The sequence below is a fragment of the Protopterus annectens genome, chromosome 8.part0, assembly GCF_019279795.1.
Source record: "Protopterus annectens isolate FY-2018-M chromosome 8.part0, PAN1.0, whole genome shotgun sequence".
NCBI lineage: Eukaryota > Metazoa > Chordata > Ceratodontiformes > Protopteridae > Protopterus > Protopterus annectens.
This window is the reverse complement of record NC_056741.1, coordinates 385,836,835-385,860,314: the sequence shown is the minus strand read 5'-3', so window position 1 is coordinate 385,860,314 and position 23,480 is coordinate 385,836,835. Positions and strand designations below refer to the sequence as shown.

General features: G+C 40.5%; 1 protein-coding gene across 1 annotated transcript in view; it reads left to right on the top strand.

The window, feature by feature from the left end:
* The window catches only part of MTMR11 (myotubularin related protein 11), a 1,184,472-nt gene that overhangs the window by 772,424 nt on the left and 388,568 nt on the right, over nt 1–23,480 (top strand). Inside the window, exon 7 of the mRNA XM_044079897.1 lies at nt 4,088–4,229. Within this exon, the coding sequence (XP_043935832.1) occupies nt 4,088–4,229 (142 nt within the window). The remainder of the gene's footprint in view (nt 1–4,087; nt 4,230–23,480) is intronic.

The following is a 23,480-nucleotide window of genomic DNA, read 5'->3' as shown; positions in this document are numbered from 1 at the left end:
GACGGATGCGTTTAAGGTAGAGGGGATTACATCAAGGATCAGCTCTGAGCCCTTTCTTATTTGCAGTGGTGATGGACAGGTTGACAGACGAGATCAGACAGGAGTCCCCATGGACTATGATGTTTGCAGATGACATTGTGATCTGTAGTGAAAGTAGGGAATAGGTGGAGGAGACCCTGGAGAGGTGGAGATATGCTCTATTGAGAAGAAGAGTGAAGGTCAGCAGGACTAAGAATGTATGTGTTTGAATGAGAGGTAGGACAGAGGAATGGTGAGGATGCAGGGAGTAGAGGTGGTGATGGTGGATGAGTTTAAATACTTGGGATCAACAGAGTAATGGTGAGTGTGGAAGAGAGGTGAAGAAGAGAGTACAGGCAGAATGGATTGGGTGGAGAAGAGTGTCAGGAGTGATTTGTGACAGACGAGTATCAGTAAGAGTGAAAGGGAAGATCTACAAGACGGTAGTGAGACCAGCTGTTATATGGGTTGGAGACAGTGGCATTGACAAAAAGGCAGGAGTCAGAGCTGGATGTGTGCAGAGTTAAAGATGTTAAGATTTGCACTGGGTGTGACAAGGGTGGACAGTATTAGAAATAAGTATATTAGAGGGTCAGCACAGGTTGGAAGGCTTGGAGACAAAGCCAGAGAGGCAAGATTACATTGGTTTGGACATGTGCTGAGGAGGGATGCAGAGTATATTGGGAAAAATATGCTAAGGATGAAGCTGCCAGGTAACAGGAAAAGAGGAAGGCCTAAGATAAGGTTTATGGATGTGGTGAGAGAGGACATGCAGGTGGTTGGTGTGACAGAGCAAGATGCAGAGTACAGGAAGAAATGGAAACGGATGATTGGCTGTGGCGACCCCTAACGGGAGCAGCCAAAAGAAGAATTGTTTGTTTACTATATTTTTGAATAATAATTTTTTTTCCTGTGTGGTATAAGAACAGCTATCATAGAAAGAAGTTTTGCCATGTTGATTAAAGTACTTGTGTCTGTTGTTAATGTGCAGAATATTTTGTCTGTTTGCTTGTATTTTACAGGCTTGTTGTAGTTATTATTGGTAATTATATACTTTATAGTAATACATGATGACTATGCAGTAATAATTTGCAGCAGGAGCAGGGATTCCTTATGGAACAGAGGCACACATGAATTACTATTGTTTTTTATGTTTAGATAGGATAATAGTGCTATGAGAGATTATTTGTGGTCAAGTCGATGGTGAATGTTGTTAGTCTGTAAATGTTGAGACAGCATTTTCCTCCAGTTGAAAATGAAAGTTCTAATTGTAGAGTGAGTCAAGTACAAATGTAGGAATGCAATGTGAACATCAACTAAGAGTGTAATGACATTTATATGAGAATATTATTTTTATTTGGGCACGGTCCCATTCTCTTGCAATGATTTCACATTAGAGCTAGTACTGTTGATGGTGACAGCTATCATTATAAGCTTGAAATAGTGAGTAAAGGGGGTGCTGTATTCTCTAGGAAATGTCTTAAGGCATATACAGTACAATACCAGCAAGTGACTGCAGGCTGAAATACCTCAGAAGGCTTTCTGGGTGATGAAGGCGGAATCTAGAGCAGGAATGTTTATTTCCTTTTGCTTCTCATTTTTTTTAGTTGTTGTTGAGCAACATTCTGTATGCACTGCAATGCCTGTGATTTGTTTTTCGTCTCTCGGCTATAGTGAGAGCTCTTAACTCGCTACTTGTTTTAGTACTTTTGAGTTTTTTTGGGGGATAGAAAGAATGTTGAAGCACAAACTGAAAGGTTGATAAAAGGAAGCTGTGAATGAATAGTTAACTGCAGTGTGGGAATGGTTATGTTAACTCAGGTATTTAAAATTTGAGTTGGTGAGTAACAAAGACATAGGTATGTAGAGTAAAAGTCTGTAGGGCTTGGAACTGGCTAAAGTATGTGATTAACAGAAGGCATCATCTGCAATTCTTAGAAAAATGATGGATAAAGTAGGTTATAAAAGTATTGATGTATTGAGATTATTGATAAGAAACATGGTAAAAAATGGCTAAGGATATTAGAGTGAATGTTACGTGGGAAGAGTATGTGTGTTTTGGCCCCTGTTCTGATGAGAAATCTTGGTTCTGGTATATTATGGATGGATTGGGTGAATAGGTTGGTGGTGGGTAAGGGATGGTAAAATTCAGTATGCCTAAGAAGGTGAGCTAATTATAAGATATAAAAATGCAAAGCATATTAAAGAACATTTTCACTGGACTAGTGAGTATATAATTAGTTGTGTTAGGTTGTGCATGTATATCTAAATCTATTCTTTTGTTAGTTGTTTTTCTTTTTTTACGTGGTTTATATCAATGGCCACGGTGGTGCAGAACTTAGCGTTGTCACCTCACAGCAAGAGGTTCTCGGCTGAAACGTACTCTGTGCAGATTCTGCATATCCTCCCTGCTGTCGAATGACTTCATGCAGTAGGGGTGTGTGCGTGTGTGTGTGTTTGTGTGCACCTTCTGTGAAGGTTGGGCATCAGGCTGGCAACTCAACCCCGTAAAAAGTCCACTGCCAATAAGTCTGCAAAACGATGATCTGCTGTGATGACCCCTAACGAGAGAAGCCAAAAGACAATTTGTTTACCTGATTTATATCAACAGAAGTCATTGTGAAAAAATATGCGTTGCATACCTCTCAACTGTACAGATTTTTGCAGAATGTCCAGATTTTTGCCTGTTTTTCATAAAATTGTAGTTTTCTGGCAAATTAATGGTAAATCATTGAAGACTGAAGTTAGAAAATGACAGACATTTGAGTTTCAGAATTCATACCCTTCAGAAAATGTAATCTAATATAAAGCCAATCAACTTTCTAAGTTTGTAAGAGCAATATTTAAAAGGTCCTATTTTGGGGCCTTTGTCATACTTTTATTAATGACTTTGTCCAGATTTCTTGCTCTAAGAGGTTGAAAGGTATGAGTTTTTCCAAGCATGCCTTGTTAGGGAGATCAGATTAGAACCACATGCATGCAAGCACTCGGATGCCTGCAGAAAAATCTTTCTTCTTGGGCATTCTTAGAGTTAAATGTATGAAATGAAGATATTGGCTGTCATTTGGGATTCAAACCCAATTACTCCAACATTCTGTGCTGGTATCACTAGATCTGGACTTGCAAAAACATCTGGACCTATAGGTGTTGAGTTTTCTTGTAAAAGCTTTTTCCTTTCAGCTTGGAAATCCCTAGCATGGTAATTAGAAGTATGAGAGGAAAATTTCAATGTTAAGTTGTCTATCTCGCCTTCATTCTTGCTGGATGGGTTTGGAGCCGATCCTCGGCTCCGACTCGGCCAATACTAAAGCTCGAGAGCTAATTCCACCGGCTCGAGGCTCCACCATATCCCACAATGCTAGGCGGTAACTCCTCAGATCTCGTTTGAAAGCTAGGCCAAGCAAGAAAAAAACTCCATAACATGGAGAAGGGTAACCCACCTCTATAGGGCTGACTGTGAGGTGTCTTAAACCTAACTAGAAAGAAGGCGAGAAGAAGACAACTAACATGGAACGTTATAGTAGGTACATAACTTCTTATTTTGTAGGGAGAGAGACACTAGTGGAGTGGTAGACATAACCTAAAGGTGAGTAGAAATACATACATTAGAAGTAACTGCAAGAAAGCACTGATTGATGTGCCCTTACTTGTATTATTCTTGAATTCAAGGCGTACAGTATTTGTGGCTGCATCCTACATCTTTCTGCAGTGATGTGTGCCTGATTTGCTGGGGAGGGGTGTAAAATGTGGAAATAATATGTACCCCTGGGGAAGCTCTTTGATACTTTCTTAAGGCAAGCATGCCTACATTTTTGTGACATTTTTGTCTTACTTTGCTATACAAGTTATTGTCTGACATTGATGCAGTCAGTTTTTCTTTTAGCATCAATTCTCAGTGTCTACTTTTGGCTATTTTTGAAGTTGAGACTCTGGTGTCCATTCTCACTTTCTATAGTTATTTTAGCTCATAACAGATGATACTGCATAAAATCACTTCTGCTTTCCTGAGGTATTGATTTGTATGATTGGTTTATAGTTATTAAATAAACTTGTTTTCATCTTTTTCCAGATCATGATTCATTGATTAGAAAGGATGTCTTTGGGACACAGATGTTTGAAGCATTGCAAGACTGGGAAGATGAGCTGATGCGGATGGGAGCTCTCGGCTGGCGAGTCAGCCCTGTGAACGAAAGGTTTGACATGTCAACAAGGTGTGTGAGCACTACTGTATTTGTATGTGTACATACATTTGTATGTTACTTTATAATACACTGATACACACAGTGTTACTGCACTGGGCAGAAATGTTGTATGAAAGACTGATATCAAAACATTGAGCTTGCTTATTATGTTCAGAAATGGGTAAATAATCTTGTTATAGCATGACCCATTCATCACAGTAGCTGCTATTTGAACTTATGGATGAAACTTGTAATAACAAGGTTCAGCGGTATTTGTGCACCCACAGAGGACTGACAAAAATCAGTCACACAAAAAAATCATTCAGACCAATGACAAGTTGCGGTTACAGAAAAAGCATGGCCTGCTTTTCAAGACCTGTACCTCAGTACTTCCACATTTAAATAACATCAAAAACAGAAATTATAATAACTTTAAATGAGAGTTGATTTGACAAATGGATACCTCTGTTTTTAGATGCAGTGTTGCTCTGTTAGATAATCCATAAACTTCATGCACTTCATGCAGCAGCACATGTAAAAATCAGCCTTGCAGAACATTAAACTTCAGACAAAACAATTTTTATCATTTTTATTTGCATTTTTTGGCCAGTGTAGTTGGACTCCTCCATTAAACCCAAAGTGGTGTTCACACTGACTAGGGGAAAAGTTAACCCAGAATACCGGGGGACTTACCCTAATTTTTTTTTTAAGTGCCTTAGATCATTTAAATCATCCTGAGCTACCACCAGTTCAGGCACATGGGGCCTTGGTTTAACATCTCATCTCTAGGACAGCACACTCGAGTGCAGCCACTCCCCTTATGCTGAAGTGTAGTCTCCGTATTGGAAAAGTAATACAGCTATCTGGTATGCATTTTAAAACTGCTAAATGACAGCAGGTCAGTATTTGCAAGGCTAAACCCCACAAAGTATGAAGGCAGTCTAAACCATTGTGGGCATAGAAGAACAGTCATTTCTCCATCAGAAAGAGAATAGGCAGAAATACAAACATTCTAGCAAGAAATAGACAAACAACAAAACTAGCTAAAGTAAAGAAGTGTTAAAACTAGCTAAAGTAAAGAAGTGTTAACTAAGAGCTCCATGTGATATGTAAGCAATATTGTTTGACAAGAGTGGGTGTTACAGAGAAATAATGGACCGCCCCAGAATGTTTTGAGGCTTCACTCCACACTTCTTGAAGGTCTGTTATTTCCTTAACACCCACACTGGAGGGCATTATTGCACTTAAATGATTTAACAGCCCATTTTCTCTTTGTTTTATTATTAGAATCTGAATATTTTTTTTATATTTGTGATGTAAAATAGTTCCTCTGCCTAATGTTTGAAAGTTTCTTTCGAGTATGTAATTGTTGGGTAACATATTTTATATTCAAAATATACATTGTTCATGTATTTAATAACAACACACACACACGCACATATACAGTTATATATAATATATGTATGTATACACACAAAGAAATGCAGAAGCAGAGAAAGTCACTCACACATGTACAGAAGCTCTCATGAGCGTGTGTGCAAGTGCAAGCACACACAAATATGGCCAGCAGTTATTGCCACGTTCTTGATTGAGTACGTCTCCAATGTCACATTGTGATCAAGTGAATGAAAAAAGTCATACAGTGCAACCATTGCAACCCCCTCGTACCTGTCAGCTGTCCCTTATTTTGCAGAACATCCATTATTTTGCCTCATATGTTTGTTCTCTCTTGAAAATGTTAGCTTTTCTGGTAAATTCCTGAGGATTTCAGAAAGTCAACAAAGCCAGAAATTACAGTTTCATGCTTCATCTTATTCAAAAATTGTATATTGATGAAAAACTTCTTGCAGTATTAAGTGAATTAGGGTTATATTTAAATATTGCCCTGATTTTAGATCTTTGTCCAGAATTCTTGAGCAAAGAAGTTGAGAAGTATGCGTTCTTTCTCTATCTCTGCCTCTCTCTCTCTCTCTCTCTCTCACACACACACACACACACACACACACACACACACACACACACACTTGCATAGTAGCTTTAATATTTTTCTCACACGTGTTGAACTCCATTGTTTAAGATGCAGTTAGCAAGGGGAAAGGTAAAAAGCAACTCCTTGTAACTGCTGCTGTAATTATTTTGCTGCTTGAGTTAATTTTTTATTCTTTGTATTTACTTAATTTTTCACTCACAACAGCCATGTTTAGTGAGCGTAAACATGACAGCTGTTTGTTTTTTTCCAGTCTGTGCTTCACTGTGGTGGCTTAATATGTGAAGCTGCAAACCCGTTCTACAGGGTGATAATGTTACTTTAATACACTGTTGAAGAATGTTCATTCTCCAGTAGGGTATCATTTAACACTGTTTTCTCAAAACTCTTAGGTTATCCTGCTGGCAGGCTACCCTCAGTCGGACAGAATTCCAAAGTCTAGGTCCGGCGTCAGTTGCTGTCGCCTCTTCCCTGACGTCAGTGTGCCAGGGGTATAAAAGATGCGGCTGATGCCATTTTCCCCAGTCTTTCTTGCCGCGCGGTGCCCGAAGCAAAAGCAGTTCGCAAGTGCCGGTCGGCCGACTCCTGAGATTTTCAAATCCGAATTTCAGAACCGAAGTCTTCATTAAAGCCAAGTACCCCATTGGGGAAACTTTTTTCTTGCTCCAGACCGATGTCAGAAAAAGTTAACAATTGTATTTCTTGTGGGAAGCAAATACTTCATAAGTATTTTCATTCTTACTGTATTCCTTGCCTAGGCCCTGATCATAACGTTGCTAGATGTCGTTTTTCTGCTAGATTTAACCAACGCACTATTAAGCGTCAGTACGATTTTGCATTCCATTACTTTGGCAGAAGATCTAACTATATAATGCCGTCGGATCAACCGACTACCAGAGTATATAAAAAAATGTAAAGAAAAAGAGAAGGACAGGCATCCGAGATCCAAAACCGACGACGAGGCTTCTTCTAGGCCTGTCGCCGGTTCACCAGTTTTCAGTGAGGCGCTTTCGCAGCCCCTGATGCCCGTACCTCAGAGCCACAGGCCGCTTCCGACTCCCACGTGGAGCCGACTAGGCCTCTGGATATTCAAGGTATTGGACACTCGGAAACTATTCCTTCAGATGGGTCCGGAGCCACTGAGCAGACATCGGCTTCTGAGGGTGTTTTCAGGCCTACACAGCTATAATGTGAAACCTATTTCAGCTACCAAGACAAAGACTAAAGCAGCTCTAAAGACAAAGAAACAAGTACAGCATTCACCTGGAGAGGCCTCCATGCCTAAAAAACAGATGCTCAAAATGGCCGAAGACCTTATTACTTTGATCAGGGGATCTCATCCCCCTCCTGATAAGAGGCCTAGGCAAGAGTTAGAATATGAATCTTCAGACCAGGTTTCCATTTCCACTGATTCCTCCTCTGAACAGGATTGCTCTATTCCTCCCTATGAGGATTCTGATGCTGAAGAATCTATAGCTTCAGCCTCTCCTCCTGAGGATTATTATTTTGGGGAAACCCTGCATACTATGAGGGAGCATTTCCACTGGGAGAGCCAAGATTACTCAGAATCCAAGAAAAGGCTCAGAGACTTCCTGTTATTACCCCAGCACAGACCCCTTACTATCCTGCCTGTTTTAGACATTGTAGATGATGTATTTTCAGAATCTAGTCTTTCTCCAGACTCTACCTCCAGCCCCTGTTAAACCAGACAGATACTATAGGGTTCCAGATTCACATAAATTTCTCTATAAGAACCCTGCAGCTGACCCAGAAACCATCTCTTAGGGTCCCAAGTGGGTCAAAGCTTCTACTGCAAAAAACCCTATTCCCTCTGATAGGGATTCTTGGGCCCTAGACAGATAGGGCAAAAAGATTTATACCTCAGCTACCTTGGCGGTAAGAGCCTTAAATTGCCAATTCCATATGCTTAAGTATCAACAATATCTTATGTCTCTGCTTAAACAGAAAATGTCAGCAAATACAGAATGTGCAGACAACAAAGAAATGCAGGATTTATTGCATGCAACTGAACATGTTGGAAAGCACACTTTGCAATGTGGTTTTGATTCTCTTGAGGCCTCTTGCAGGGCCGCTGTTACAGTTTCTGTCATTAGAAGGCATGCTTGGTTAAAAGAACAAAATCTGCCTGAACATGTTAAAGCAAAACTATTAGACGCTCCTTTACAGCATGATACTTTGTTTGGGGTTAAAGCAGAAGAGGTACTGAAGAAAATGGAGGACAAAGCTAAATCTATGCAAACAGTCAAGGATTTCTTGCAGGTACAACCTCCCAGATTTAGCAGAAACTGGCCTACAAAGAATTGGTCCTTTCCAGTGTCAGACCACAAAGGGGCAGGTACAGATGCCCCAGAGGCAGATCACAGCCGCAAGGTTCATATAAGCCTAAACAATGGGGGTGCTTCTACCTCCAAGAGCGGAGAGGAAAAATCACAGCCATACAGGAAACAGTCTCAATGACTTTCCACTTCCAGCACCAAGCATTTACCTTTTGGCAGCCCCTTTGGGGGGAAAACTAGCACTTTTTTCACAAAATTGGCAAATGATCACCCAAGACAAATGGGTTCTAAATATAGTGTCACAAGGCTACAGGTTCCACTTTCACACCCTGCCAAAGTCAAACGGTATGCCAGACCTGCCACACAGTCAATGGGTAGAGGCACAAAAACAAGTTTCATTCCTCATGGACATGAGGGCCATTCAACAAGTGCCAGAGCAAGAACAGGGACAAGGATTCTATTCAAGACTGTTCTTGGTACCCAGAAAGGACAAAGCCTGGGGACCAATACTGGACCTATCTATTCTAAACACATATCTGGATATTCCAAAATTCAAAATGTTGACTCTACAGCAACTTCTGCCCATGTTGGGCAAGAAGTCTTGGCTTGTGACCTTAGATCTAAAAGAGGCATACCTGCATGTCCCAATCGGACAAACATGCAGAAGATACCTCAGATTCAAAGCTGGCTCAATGCACTACCGATTCTCTGCACTGCCCTTTGGCTTATCTACTGTGCCCAGGGTCTTCACAAAGTGCCTGGCACCAGTAATTGCATTTTGCAGACGGAGGAATACAAATATATCCTTACTTGGACGACTGCCTTATACAAGCGGAAAACAAGGACATCCTACTACAGCATCTGGCGTTTGTAAAGAGATTGCTAACAAGTCTAGGGTACACAGTAAACGAAAAGAAATCAAAACTAGTACCCTCTCAAGAGATAATATTCCTGGGTGCAAGCTTAAATACAATTGCCCAGATGGCTTATCTCACGCCAGACAAGCACAAACAATCGACTACTTAATTCAAAATGTTGGCAACAAAGACCCAGTTATCTGCAAGAAAAATTCTGCAGGCTTTGGGTTTCATGGCATCCTGCATTCTGCTAATTCCATATGCAAGACCGCATATGAGGAAACTTCAATGGTATTTAAAAAGTGTTTGGACTCAACATTGCCACAGCCTGGAAACAATAACTACCCTCATTCCCTGCCTGCAACAGGAGTTTCGATGGTGGACAAAAGCCTGTCACCACAACACGGGACAAAAGCCTGTCACCACAACACGGGACAACCATTCACCTTACCCACAGCCAGGCAGACATTGACAACAGATGCATCAGATTATGCCTGGCGAGCCCATATGGCAGGAAGATGTATTCAGGGCACATGGTCCACAAGTCAAATGCATCTACATATCAATCAAAAAGAGATGCTAGCTGTTCAGAGTGCCCTGATAACCTTCAAGGATCTTCTTCATCCAGGACAACTGTTAATAAAGATGGACAATACCACAGTCATGTGGTACATAAACAAGCAGGGAGGCACGCATTCCTACCCCCTCTGCAGGCTAGCCATGAACTTGTGGGATACAGCATTGACTTACCAAGTACATCTGCAAGCACAATTCCCGCCAGGAAGGACAAATACTCTGGCAGACGAACTAAGCAGAAACCTAATGGATCCCCACGAGTGGAAATTGGATCCACAAGTATTCAGCATGATAAGACGGACCTGGGGATGCCCGGACATAGACCTCTTTGCCTCCCCTCACAACTACCAACTGCAAAGATTCTGCACAAGGACTTATCATAAGCTAGCATGGAAAGTGGATGCTCTATCTTTCAACTGGAAAAATCTAACAGTATATGCTTTTCCTCCTCTGCCTCTCCTCTCCAAGGTACTCCTCAAGGTCAGACAAGAGAAACCCAATATGATACTGATTGCCCCAGACTGGCCCCGCCAGCACTGGTACCCATTCCTAAAGAGCTTATCTCCATGCCCACCATGGACATTACCTCAAGTCCCTCACTTATTGACTCAACAAGACAGTCAGATACTGCACAGTCAGCTCAAGAGCTTAAACCTGGCAGCATGGTGGATAATGTAGCCCCTCAAGGCACACCTCTCTCTAAAGCAGTGATGGATGTTATTTTGGAGACCAGGAGGCCTAGCACCAGGAAATCTTATGCAGAAAAATGGAAGAGATTCTGTGCTTGGAATCAGGCACAAGGTTTTGAAACGACTGCTCCAAATATTCCTCAGATTTTGCAATACCTGAGATGCTGGAGAAGGGCCTTTCTTTTTCATCAATTAAAATTCATGCCTCTGCCATTTCGGCTCATTACAATACAGAACCACCTATTTTTTCTCATCCAATACTAAGGCAATACCTCAGTGGGGTCAAAAACATAACACCCCCTAGGAGAGCACCAATGCCTGCATGGGACCTAAACTGTGTCTTGAAAAAACTTACACTGCCTCCGTTTGAACCAGCCTCTGTAGCTGATATAAAATTCTTATCCTGGAAAACAGCTCTGCTCCTAGCAATAACCTCCGCTAGGTGAGTAAGTTACAGGCACTCGTGGCTGTGGAACCCTTTATCATTTTCCATCCTGACAGTGTTTCTCCGAGAACAAACCCTACATTTATGCCTAAGGTAGTCTTGAGTGTGGCCCTTAACCAAACAATCCATTTGCCTACCTTTTATCCAAACCCGCAGAATAAGGGTGAGAGAATTCTGCATTCTTTGGACATTCACAGACAGCTACGCTTCTACTTGGACAGAACCAAAGCTATCAGAAAGACTGAACAGCTTCTAGTGTCATATGCAGCAGCATCACAAGGATGGCCTATCTCAAAGCAGACCATTTCAAAGTGGATAGGCCACTGTATTCATTTCTGCTATTCACATCATGGCAAATCAGTGCCTAAGGGCATTAGGCCACATTCAACCAGAGCAGCAGCCACTTCAGCAGCCTTCCTCAGAGGAGTACCAGCCAAAGGCATCTTAGAGGCTGCAACTTGGAGTTCAGTGCATACTTTTACAAAGCACTATCACTTACCTCTCTACTCTAAATCCAGAGCAGACTTTGCCACTGCAGTCTTGCAGGGCCTATTAGCCTCCCCTAATCCTATTTAGCACCAGCCTCCCAACCTTAGCTTTTGGATTCATCCCAATTGTAATGACTGCAACAGTGAAACACGATGAACATAGTACAGTTGTGTACTTACCATAAATGTAGATGTTCGAGTGTATTCACTGTTGCAGTCCAGGTTACCCTTCCTCCATACCCCCTTTCTTTGCTGGGATTTATCTGTACTTCCCTATCCTATACAACCTATGTGGTGTATTTGCTTGTAGATGAAGGAAAAGTTTTTTGTACTTGCATGCTTATTGGCATAATTTAGCCTACCTTTTTTGAGGCACCTGACATCTGTGGCAAGAAAAACTGAAGAAAATGGCGTCGGCTGCATCTTTTATACCCCTGGCGCACTGACGTCAGGGAGGAGGCGACAGCAACTGACGCCGGACCTAGACTTTGGAATTCGGGCCGACTGAGGGTAGCCTGCCAGCAGGATAACCCAATTGTAATGACTGCAACAGTGAATACACTCGAGCATCTACATTTATGGTAGGTACACAACTGTACTTTCCTCCTCCTTTACCCATAAGTCTCTTCTAACTAGCTTCCTTTCTGGATCTGTAGTATTATTGGGCCAAAAGCTACAAAGAGTGTCAAACCTCTGGAAGTAGGCCATGTAAAAAAATTTTTATACACTTTTCTCGTTTTAGGTCTTTGAGTAGAGGTATGTATCTGGGCTAGCTACCATGTTATGAAGAGTCCCTGCTATTACTACAACAAGAGTAACCATGCAGTTAGACAGTTAGAGAATGAATGAGACCTGTCAGATATTTAGATGAGGAGTATTCTGAAAAGTTTCAGACACAGAGTTTTCTCCAGAAGATGAGATGTGAGCAGTGGAAACCACACTTGTCAAGGCCAAAATACAACTATAAGGTTGATATTTGACGTGTGCTGTGTCTTTGAGTGATGTTCAGAATAAGAGGAAATGTGAAAATTGAAAACGAGTTCTAGAGGCTGTTTCTGGATGAGAGTTGAACCTACACAGAGTTGGATTTGGCACGTGAAGCCACCATTTCAAGTGCAGTTTGCAAGCCCTAGATATTTTTGTGATTTCTACCTGGAAGCACAGAATCATCCTAGACTTCTGGCAATCTATATGTAATAGCAAGCATCTTGGAGGTCCAAACATCACATCCAGTCTCCTTCCAACAGACAAGATGGACTGAACTCCTCTTTAATAGGAAGAATAACACGGACAGTGGCCATTCAACAAGTATTTTTTGGGTATGAATTTGTTAAGGCTGCTTAGATTGAAAGTAAACCTGAGTACTTTGTCATTTTAGAAGCTATAAAGAACATGGGGAGAGATACTGATATATAGTGATCCTTTTTGATCCAATGAAGTCTCTTGGATAGCTTTCTTTTTTGAGTTTGAACATATCTTTTCTTTCTGCTGCTATCGTTTGAGTTGAGTATTAGGCAGAGGAAGTGAGTAGAGCAAGTGAGGACTACAGAACAGAATTTCATAGTCTTAGTATTACTGTCCATACCCATTTGTCCCTCCATTATGACAAGCTACACATAAATTGGAAGGACATATGACCCTTGACTGTCTTGAATGTGGGATCGTCAGAAATGATCTCAGGGATTAGACTGCTGTTCCACTAAAGGAGGACCAGGGTACCTTGCTGCTGCTAATTGCTCTTGCCTTTGTCTTGGCAACCTTTCTAAAAGTTACCATAGCTACACTGATACCTCTCACACTTGTGGTTCTTGCAGTGCTTTTGGCTACATCACAACTAATTCTGACATGGGCTCTGTTTTGTCCTTGAGAAGCTGTGTTGCAGAGTTTGGAATTTGACACTTAACTGTGGTGAGAGTCTTGCACTTTTTTCCATGTTTTCCATATGATTCCTTACTGATGGACTGAAAAAGGCAGACCCATCAAAAGGGTTACAAGAAAGTTCATTTTTGTATCATTGCTGCAGTTTGTTAGGAGTAGCCAAGTGTGACAGTGAAGAGCTGTGGTAGCGTCTGCTGTTCTAGATACACCACCCACAAAGTTGTGAATATGGCACATGGTGAGAGTGGCAAAAGATATGAAAGTTCTCATCTGAGACTGTTCTTTGAGATTCAGCTGTCCATCTGGCAACTTTTCCACCGACTTGTTAATTTAGCCAGACAGCTCTCACTGGAATCTTAGCATGTATGATGATAGATTACCACCCTCAAGGAAAATGTGGACAACATGTAAGTACACTTTCTAAATCTGTCCATGGCTCTAGATCCCTTATCTGAGGAATGAACAGCAGGAATCTGCAATGCAGGGGGCCTTTTTAGGGGCTGCTGCAGCAACAGTGGTATTGGCTTTGGAAGCCTCTGTCAATCAGGTCCAGTTTTTGGGTGGGGGGAGGCACTGGAGGATATTGCCTTTTCTATTTGGGGCAGGTACTAAAACATTAGCATTTTCCTTTCAGTTTTACCACCAAATGCATAATTTTTGTCAAAAGGAGAGACCATGCAGAAAGAAGGTTGGGTGATGTGAACAACCCCTTGCAGGATCCTGTGTGAGGAGGTCATGGAGTCCAAGAGCCACCCTTCCTCCTCACCTTATCTCAAGGACATCCTCAAACTGGAATTCACTTGGGAAAATAGTGACAACTTGTCACCCTTATCTCCAGTTTTTGGGGTTGGGAGCCTCTAAGGGTTGTCTAAATGCCTACTCTTGCACCTATGCTTCCCACTCATTTGTCATATATATAACAGATTGGTTATAATCATCTCTCTCATTATAATTCTCTGTGTTGTGTTCTGTAGTTTAAGCCCCGAAATGTATGTGCAACAGAATATAGTATGTAAACCCTTGGAGTGTGTGCTACATCCTGTGATGCAATCACTTGTTAAAATGCTTGTCATGTGATGAACTGCATAACATTCTACAGACTGTTTATTGACATAATTGGCATATGTCATCCTGCTTTGAAAAATAGTTTGTTTAGCTGGCAAAGGGACTGTTACCTTCTTTGTTATCTGGACTGTAACACAAATGTAAATTTGTTTACTGGGAACCCAACACATTACCAATGCATGCCATAATGGTTCTAACAAGAAACTAGCTTACTAACATCTGAACATCATAGCTCTAAGAACTCTCTGTTTTTGTAACCTCTCTGTACCGGTTCTTATCCATAGCATGCAATTCTGGATAGAAAGTGAAGCAGATAGAGCCTTTTCTTCTGAAATAAATGTACCACGTTTGATTGCTACTGCAATGTGATACAGACTGTAAAACAAGTGTCTTTTTTTGCTGGAATGGTTTATATGTTAGATTTGTACAAACAAATAAAATGGCTGTTAGTGAGAGCTACATGTTGCCTAGCCTGGTTGTTCTGTGCACTAGAGGTGTCTGTTCATCTAGCATTTCAAGGGTATATAAACATTGTCTCAATTTTTTGGAGTTTGTTGTGTTCACCACAATTTTTAAGCAAAGTGTGAGTCCTGCATCATGCATCTCTTTCCAATGCCAGTCTTTTAATACATCTGCAACAGAATTGAAACAGTGGCTATGCTGGTGGGCTTATTATAACTTGCTGAGCACTGAGGACTTTTTTTTGAAAGTACCTCTTTGACTGCAATTTGGGTATGCATCTTTGTTTATTTTGTCCGACTCGTGCAGTGTTTTATAATTCCTTTATTGTTATTATGTACACCATCTGGATGGGAGACTATTACATGTTTCTGCCACCATATGTGTGAAGGAGTACTTTTAGTTTTATTGAATGACCCACATCCAGTTCATATCTTAAGCTCTCTAGTATTAAAACTGTGACGATTGGGGAGAGATGGGTGAAGGCTGCCAGCTTAGTCAAATAGAATTTGATGTACAATTCTGGCATTTGTAAATAAATGTAAAATACAGGCATGTTTTCTTGAGTGTAAAAAAATACTGTGAAATGTAGAACTATAAAATATGTGACAACATTGCACTCTACTGTCCCAATGAAGCATGTTGTGACCCCTTCATGTTAGAATTCGACTCCAGTGAGTCTGGATGAAGGTTTCATGCCCATTGTTTTAAGACTAAAGTTTATGACCAGAATTTAGATGTGCAATGTGCTTTATTGCTGTGGGTTCTGTTAAGAGTATACACATGAAATGACTTGTATTGTTGTAAGTTTCTGAGCAGGTGTTAGATTGCTAAATAATGCAGTTTGTGGCCTGAGAACTCTAGACTAAGTGTCAAAAACAATGTAATTTGGGAGGGCCTTAGAAACATGTTTGTTAGTAATGTTTAAATACTATTTCTCACAAAAGACTGGAAGCATTTTGATCTTGGATATCTAACTCAGCACTCTGCCTTATGCTCACATGTAAGTTTCTAGCACTGTGATTTCTTGTAGGAATAGTTAAAGCTAGTAAAGATTAATTAGGTATTTTTCTTTGAAATCAGACCTGTCCAACTGCATTATTTTAAGTTTCTGTGTGATCTCTGAACTCTTAGATATCTCTGTGGTGTAGTAGTTTTGTCTTGTGTTTTAATTATTTATTATGAAATATTTTTAAAACCTTCTACCTGTGGCTGGTTTATGTAGAGATAAATTATGCTTTGGAGTACATTATATATTTATAGAGTTTACTGTCCAAGTCCTTCCAATAAGCCTAGACTGAATAGTCACATTACCATTGGATAATAATATTACACAGTAATAATTGGACACCCTTTTAAGGGCCTTTTAGTAGCTGATAATATTAGCTGGGTGGTGGCAGGGATTACAACCATATGGTCTGGGTAAAGGGGCACAGCTGGAGAATCTGTGTCGGCCTTTCCCAGAAGTGTCTATGAAGTTGTATAAATACTTATCTCAAAGTGTGTGCGAGTTGTGTCAGCTACTTGGGCAGGGACACGAAGCACTGGTTGGACAGAGAGGGTACTGGAGGTTTTAGCTTGCCCAGCTAGACTGAGACTTGGACCCAATAGCTGTGCCAGTGGGGAGTCTTATTGGGGACCTGGTGAGCAAGGGAGCAACCAGCCCCAGATTGACTGTGATCTCTGTGTGCACTTAAGGGAAATTGTACTTTATGTGTGTATTAGTTATCCTTTCCTCTCTTCTAGGAGACGACCTCCCTGGTGTTGGTGCTGAGGACTGAGGCTCCTTCATTGCTGGGCCAGGGCTCGGTCATCACAAAAACTTATTTTATGTTAATATTTTTGCTTTATATACATATATTTTGTGCTTACAGTCTGAAGGTCTGCACCATACCTTTGTTTTCTCATGTGGTTTGTGGTACACATGACAGTTCTCAAGTTACAGTTTATTAGCTTCTGGTGCAGACTCTGATGCTGTATTATTTATACTAGCTTATAGTAGTGTTTTAGGCCTTCCAAGATGGTTAGCTTCTCAACAGTTACTTGTAAAGCTGTATTGCTACCTGCATCAGCGCTCTGGCAGGACCGTTTGCTCCACACAACAGCATTGCACTATCCCATGATCTTTTGGCAGTCATAGATGTATTATTGTCATTCTCTTTCTTGTTATGTGGCATCTTTCTTATTAATACATCCTGTGTGTCTTTATGTACACCAGGCACATGATTTCATACATTGGCATGAATTGATGTACCAGAGAGCTGACAGTTTTACCACATTACTCTGTTCTAGGGACTTTCCTCCTACCTCATTACTGTTGACCCTTTTCCACAATGTGGTGTGATCCCGGAGTTGGTATATTTAATTATCAGGGGTTGTGGGGGTGCAGGGGGGCTTCCCCCCCCCCTGCAAAAATAGATTTTTCTTGCTTTTTATTTTTTTTAATGTTCGAAGTTCCAAAACTTTGATCATATGCTATATGAATTTCAGAGTTTCAGAACTTTGATAATCTGACATAGATCTATATATATATATATAAATATATATATATATATATAGATCTATCTATATATATATATATATATATATATATATATATATAGATCTATATATATATATATATATATATATATATATATATATATATATTATGTGATTCTATCAAACACTCCAAAGAACAAACAAAAAAAGAGAGATCTTTTTAGACTGAGTCTAATATATATATATATATATATATCTATATATATATATATATATATATATATATATATATCTTGTGTGTGTGATATATATATATATATATATCTTGTGTGTGTGATATATATATATATATATATATATATATATATATATATATGTAGATATATATATTTAAGAGAGAGACAAAACAGCTGTGTGTGTGTGTGTGTGTGTGTGTGTGTGTGTGTGTGTGTGTGTATATGTATTTATGGTGGTAGTTTATTTGACCAAATGCTCAAGTCAACTTGAGTGTTGTTTTTGCCAAGCATTTGCATTTCCTGTTTATTTATGTTTAACTGTAAAGGATAAGTTGGTGAGTGTACCTAGTTGAAATGTGTGCACAGGTCTTTTTAGGGTAGGGTTAGAGTAAAGATTAAGTAAAGGAATAGATGCGGTTGTCTGTGTGTACTAGTTTTGGGGTTAGGTTTAGGTAAGGAGAGAGTCTCAGGTGTGTGTGTGTGTTTAAAAATTTTGGGTTAGGATTAGAGTAAGGGCTAGGTTAGGCAATGCATTTAGTTGTATGTATATGTGTGTGTGTGTGTGTGTTTTGGGTTAGAGTTAGGGCTAGCTTAGCTGATTTCTGTGTGTGTTGAATGTCTGATTGCCTTGTGTGACATTACTGTAAGGGAAAGGATTTTTTTTAAGTTAGAGTGCTGGGTTAGGGACAGGGATTGGGTTAGGATGTGAGCAGGATGGTACAAGGGGGCATCCCCCCCCCCACCACCAATCTTTACTCGTGCTAACTGTAACTGTATCCATGCCATTGCCCTTAAGCTTAAGCCTACACTTTACCTTCTGAAAAACCCTTTCCTTAATAGTACGGCTATTCATACAAACTTCGAGTGATAGCTTTGTTAGGTTTTTTTTTTAGGCGGAGGGGGAGATTGGTGTTTTTCCGATCACAAACTTAAACTGTCTTTTTGTGGGCTTAGTTTGGGCTATGTGTTTCTTAGTTGGGTGAGATTCAGGGAATTTGTTTTTCAGTTGTAGGTTATGGTAAGTATGTTCTAGTTTTGTTGTCATGTCAGGATTTTGTGCAGCAAGATTTTTTGACTCTACTTGTGTGTGTACAGATATATATATATATATATATATATATATATATATATATATATATATATATATATATATATATATATATATGTGTGTGTGTGTGTTGTGCTTTGAGGACTCTGTTTTAGGAGGAATCAGTGAAATGACACTTTGAGTCACACATATTAAAGGTACTCGTGATTAGTGATCAAGTTGCCAGGTCGCAGAGCAGTACTTCTGTGTGTTTTAACTGGCAAGGTACAAACAGAGAAGGAGGCACATTCATTTTAATATAGTACTAGCTGTTTCCTTTCCACATGTTGTTGATGGGTTTATCCTCTTGCAACCATATGGTTGCTTGATGATTAGTATTTGTGTAAGTTTGGTCACTTGAAGATTGTTTTACATTTTGTAGAGACTGTTAAAATTCAGCTGATAAGGCATTGAAATCCATGTAGACATTCACTTGATGAGTGTATTGCATTTAGCATAGAATCTGTTTAGATTTCATTGATAAATTATCTTAGATACATTACACACACGCATACAATGTTGGCATAGTTGTCTCACGTTGCTTACTCTTCAGCTTGGTTTTCAACTGGTGTTCCCATTGTGTGGAACTAATACATCCTATCAGTGTTCTCCTCTGCTCACATGAGTCTTTACTCTCAAATCCCAAGTACATGATGTAGGTGACCTGGAGATCTCCAGACTGTTCATAGATTTGAATACCTTATGAGACTGCATTTGTGAGAGTGCATGTGTACATATCCTGCATTGACGTCAAGTCTAACTAGGATAATTTTCTCTCTGACTTCCATCCTTGCATCATGGACTGAATGCCAGGATAGACGTCAAGTCTTTGTGTGTCGTGTATGCCATATACATATATCTGTGTGTGTGTGCGTGATATTCTCCTCTCTATATATATATATATATATATATATATATATATATATATATATATATATATATATATATATATATATACACACACACACATATATACATAGGTTTATTTTATCTATATATACACACACAGATATATATAGTGTGTGTGTGTGTATGTATATATATGTATATATATATATATATATCTATACACACACACACACACACACATATATAGATACAGATATAGTTATAAATATATATCTACGTATAGCGAGAGGGAGAGATTTATATAATAATCGGTTGTCATGTTACTTGGTCAACATACAAAAGAAACCAAAACATGTCACCAATCATTATATCACCCATACAACACATCAACACACACTATAATGAAAAAAGAGACAAATGTCCTTTTCCAGTACACTATCCAAAACAAGATCACAGTCAACTCAAACTTGTCTGAATCGTAGTAATGTCATGGGAAGTTTCATTTTTTTAATTTATGATGCAGGTTATTAGCAGGGTTAGGGTTAGTATGAATTACTAAAGTGGGCTGGGGGCTCCACTTTAGTAATACATACTAACTCTAACTCTCCCCATGCCCTTAATTCTAACTTCGTCTTAAATTAAAAAGGAAACCCTTTCCATAACCCTACCACTAAAAAAGACAACTCAGACACTCACCATGCATGCCTAAATGCACACACACTAAATCTATCCCCTAACCTAACCCCAAAACTCATGCATACGCACTTAATCCATGTCCTTACTCTAACACTAACACACACACACTCCTACTACACACCCCACTTGCCTCTTCTGACAAAACACACACCTGACAAACGTCCATTCACTAAATTGAATGTTTATCCAACAAACACTGCATGTCTTCCTGTCAACCAAATAAACAAAACCCTTCAAATTTGTAATCCGGTATTGGTTGATTTTGGAAAAGTGGCTTCTCTTTGCCTATACTCTGTTATCAGTCACTGAAGAAAACACAGTCTTTAACCTGCTGATGTTCATCGTGTTACACTGCTGAAGTCATTACACTTGGGTTATCCTGCCGTCAGGCGGTCCCGCAGTCGGCCAGAGTTCCAAAGTCTTGGTCCGGCGTCGGTTGCTGTCACTTCTTCCCTGACGTCAGTGCACCAGGGGAATACAAGATGCATCCGATGCCATTTTCTCCAGTCTTTCTTGCCGCGCTGTGCCTGAAGCAGAAGCAGTTCGCAAGTGCCGGTCGGCCGACTCCTGAGATTTTCGAAGTCGAATTTCAGATCCGAAGTCTTCAATAAAGCTAAGTACCCCATTGGGGAAACTTTTTTCTTGCCTCAGACCGATGTCAGTAAAAGTTAATAATTGTATTTCTTGTGGGAAGCAAATACCGCATGAGGACTTCCACTCTTACTGTATTCCATGCCTAGGCCCTGGTCACGACGTCACTAGTTGTCGGTTTTGTGCTAGATTTAACAAACGCACTATAAAAAGACGTTTTAATTTTTGCTTTTGCACTACTTTGGCCGGTGGTTCAATTATACTATGCTGTCGGATCAACCGACGACCGCAATACCGAAAAAATGCAAAGACATGGATAAAGACAGACATCCGAGGTCCAAAACCGATGACGAAACCTCTTCTAGGCCAGTCGCTGGTTCGCCGGTTCTCAGTGAGGCGTTTTCGCAGCCCCTGACACCCGCTACCTCAGAGCCACAGGCCACCTCCGACTCCCACGTGGAGACAACTAGGCCTCTGGGAACTCAAGGTATTGGGCCTACGGAAACTAATCCCTCAGATGGGTCCAGAGCCGCTGAGCAGGCATCGCCTTCTGAGGGTGTTTTCAGACCTTCACAACTTACCATTAAAACAACAGCCAAGACAAAAGTACCATTAAAGGCAAAGAAACGAGTACAGCATTCTCCTGGGCAGTCCTCCATGCCTAAGAAACAGATGCTTAAAATGGCCGAAGACCTCATTACTCTAATCAGGAGTTCCCATCCCCCTCCTGAGAAAAGGCCTAGGCAGGATACAGACTATGATTCCTCTGATCAGGTTTCCATTTCCTCTAATTCCTCTTCAGACCAGGGATACTCTCTACCCCCTATGAGGACTCTGATGCTGAAGAATCTATCCCTTCAGCCTCTCCTCCTGAGGATTATTCTTTTGGGGAAACTTTGCATACCATGAGGGAGCACTTCCATTGGGAAAGTCAGCATTACTCAGAATCCAAGAAAAGGCTCAGGGATTTCCTTTTATTACCTCAGCACAGGCCCCTGGCTATTCCGCCTGCGCTAGATATTGTGGATGATGTGTTCTCTGAATCCAGCTTATCTCCTTATTCTTTACCCCCTGCACCAGCCAAGCCAGATAGGTATTATAGAGTCCCTGACTCTCACAAGTTTCTTTATAAAAACCCTTCTGCTGATCCAGAAACTATTTCACAGGGTCCAAAAGTGGTTAAGGCTTCCATTGCAAAAAATCCAGTACCCTCTGACAGAGATTCCAGAGCTTTGGATAGATGGGGGAAGAAAGTATACACTTCTGCAGCTTTAGCAGTAAGAGCTTTAAATTGCCAATTTCACATGCTTAAGTATCAACAATATTTAATGGCTCAGTTAAAACAGAAAATGCTTGCAAACTCAGAAGCTCCTGATTATAAAGAAATGCAGGATTTACTGTATGCAGTTGAACAGGTGGGAAAACATACTCTGCAATGTGGTTTTGATTCTTTAGAGGCCTCTTGTAGAGTCGCAGTTATAGGTTCTCTGATTCGAAGACATGCTTGGTTAAAAGAACAGAGTTTACCTGATCATGTTAAGACAAAATTATTGAATGCTCCTTTACAGCATGATACCTTGTTTGGTGTTAAGGCAGAAGAGGTGTTAAAGAAAATGGAGGATAAAGCTAAATCCATGCAGACAGTCAAGGATTTCTTACAGGTACAGCCACCTCGATTTAGCAGAAATTGGCCAACAAAGAATTGGTCCTTTCCCGTGTCAGACAGGCCACAGAGAGGCAGATACAGACGCCCAAGAGGCAGATCTCAACCCCAAGGCTTAAACAGACAACGACAGTGGGGCACCTCAACCCCAAAAGGAGGTGAGGACAAGTCTCAACCTTACAGGAAACAGTCAGAATGACTTTCCCCTTCGTATGCCAAGCACTTCCCTTTTGGAAGCCCCCTTAGGGGGAAAACTAGCACTTTTTTCTCAAAACTGGCAAACAATCACCCAAGACAAATGGGTTCTGAATATTGTGTCTGAAGGTTACAAGTTCCACTTTCATACTTTACCAAGGCTAAAAGGAATGCCAGACCTGCCACAAAATCAATGGGCAGAGGCACAAAAACAAATTTCAGCCCTCATGGACATGATAGCTATTCAGAAAGTACCACAACAGGAGCAAGGACAAGGATTTTACTCAAGACTCTTCCTGGTCCCCAGAAAGGACAAGGCCTGGAGGCCCATACTAGACCATTCAATTCTAAATACTTACCTGGATATTCCGAAATTCAAAGTGTTGACATTACAGCAGCTTCTACCCATGCTGGGCAAGAAGGCTTGGCTTGTTACTCTGGACCTCAAAGAGGCATACCTGCATGTCCCTATCAGACAAAATTGCAGAAGATACCTCAGATTCAAAGCTGGTACAATGCACTACCAATTCTCTGCACTGCCCTTTGGCTTATCCACTGCGCCCAGGGTCTTCACAAAATGCCTGGCACCAGTAATTGCATTTTGCAGACAAAAAGGAATTCAAATATATCCATACCTGGAAGACTGCCTCATTCAAGCAGAGACAAAGGACATTCTTGTACAGCATCTGGCATTTGTAAAAAGGTTGCTAATTTCTCTAGGGTACACAGTAAACGAAAAGAA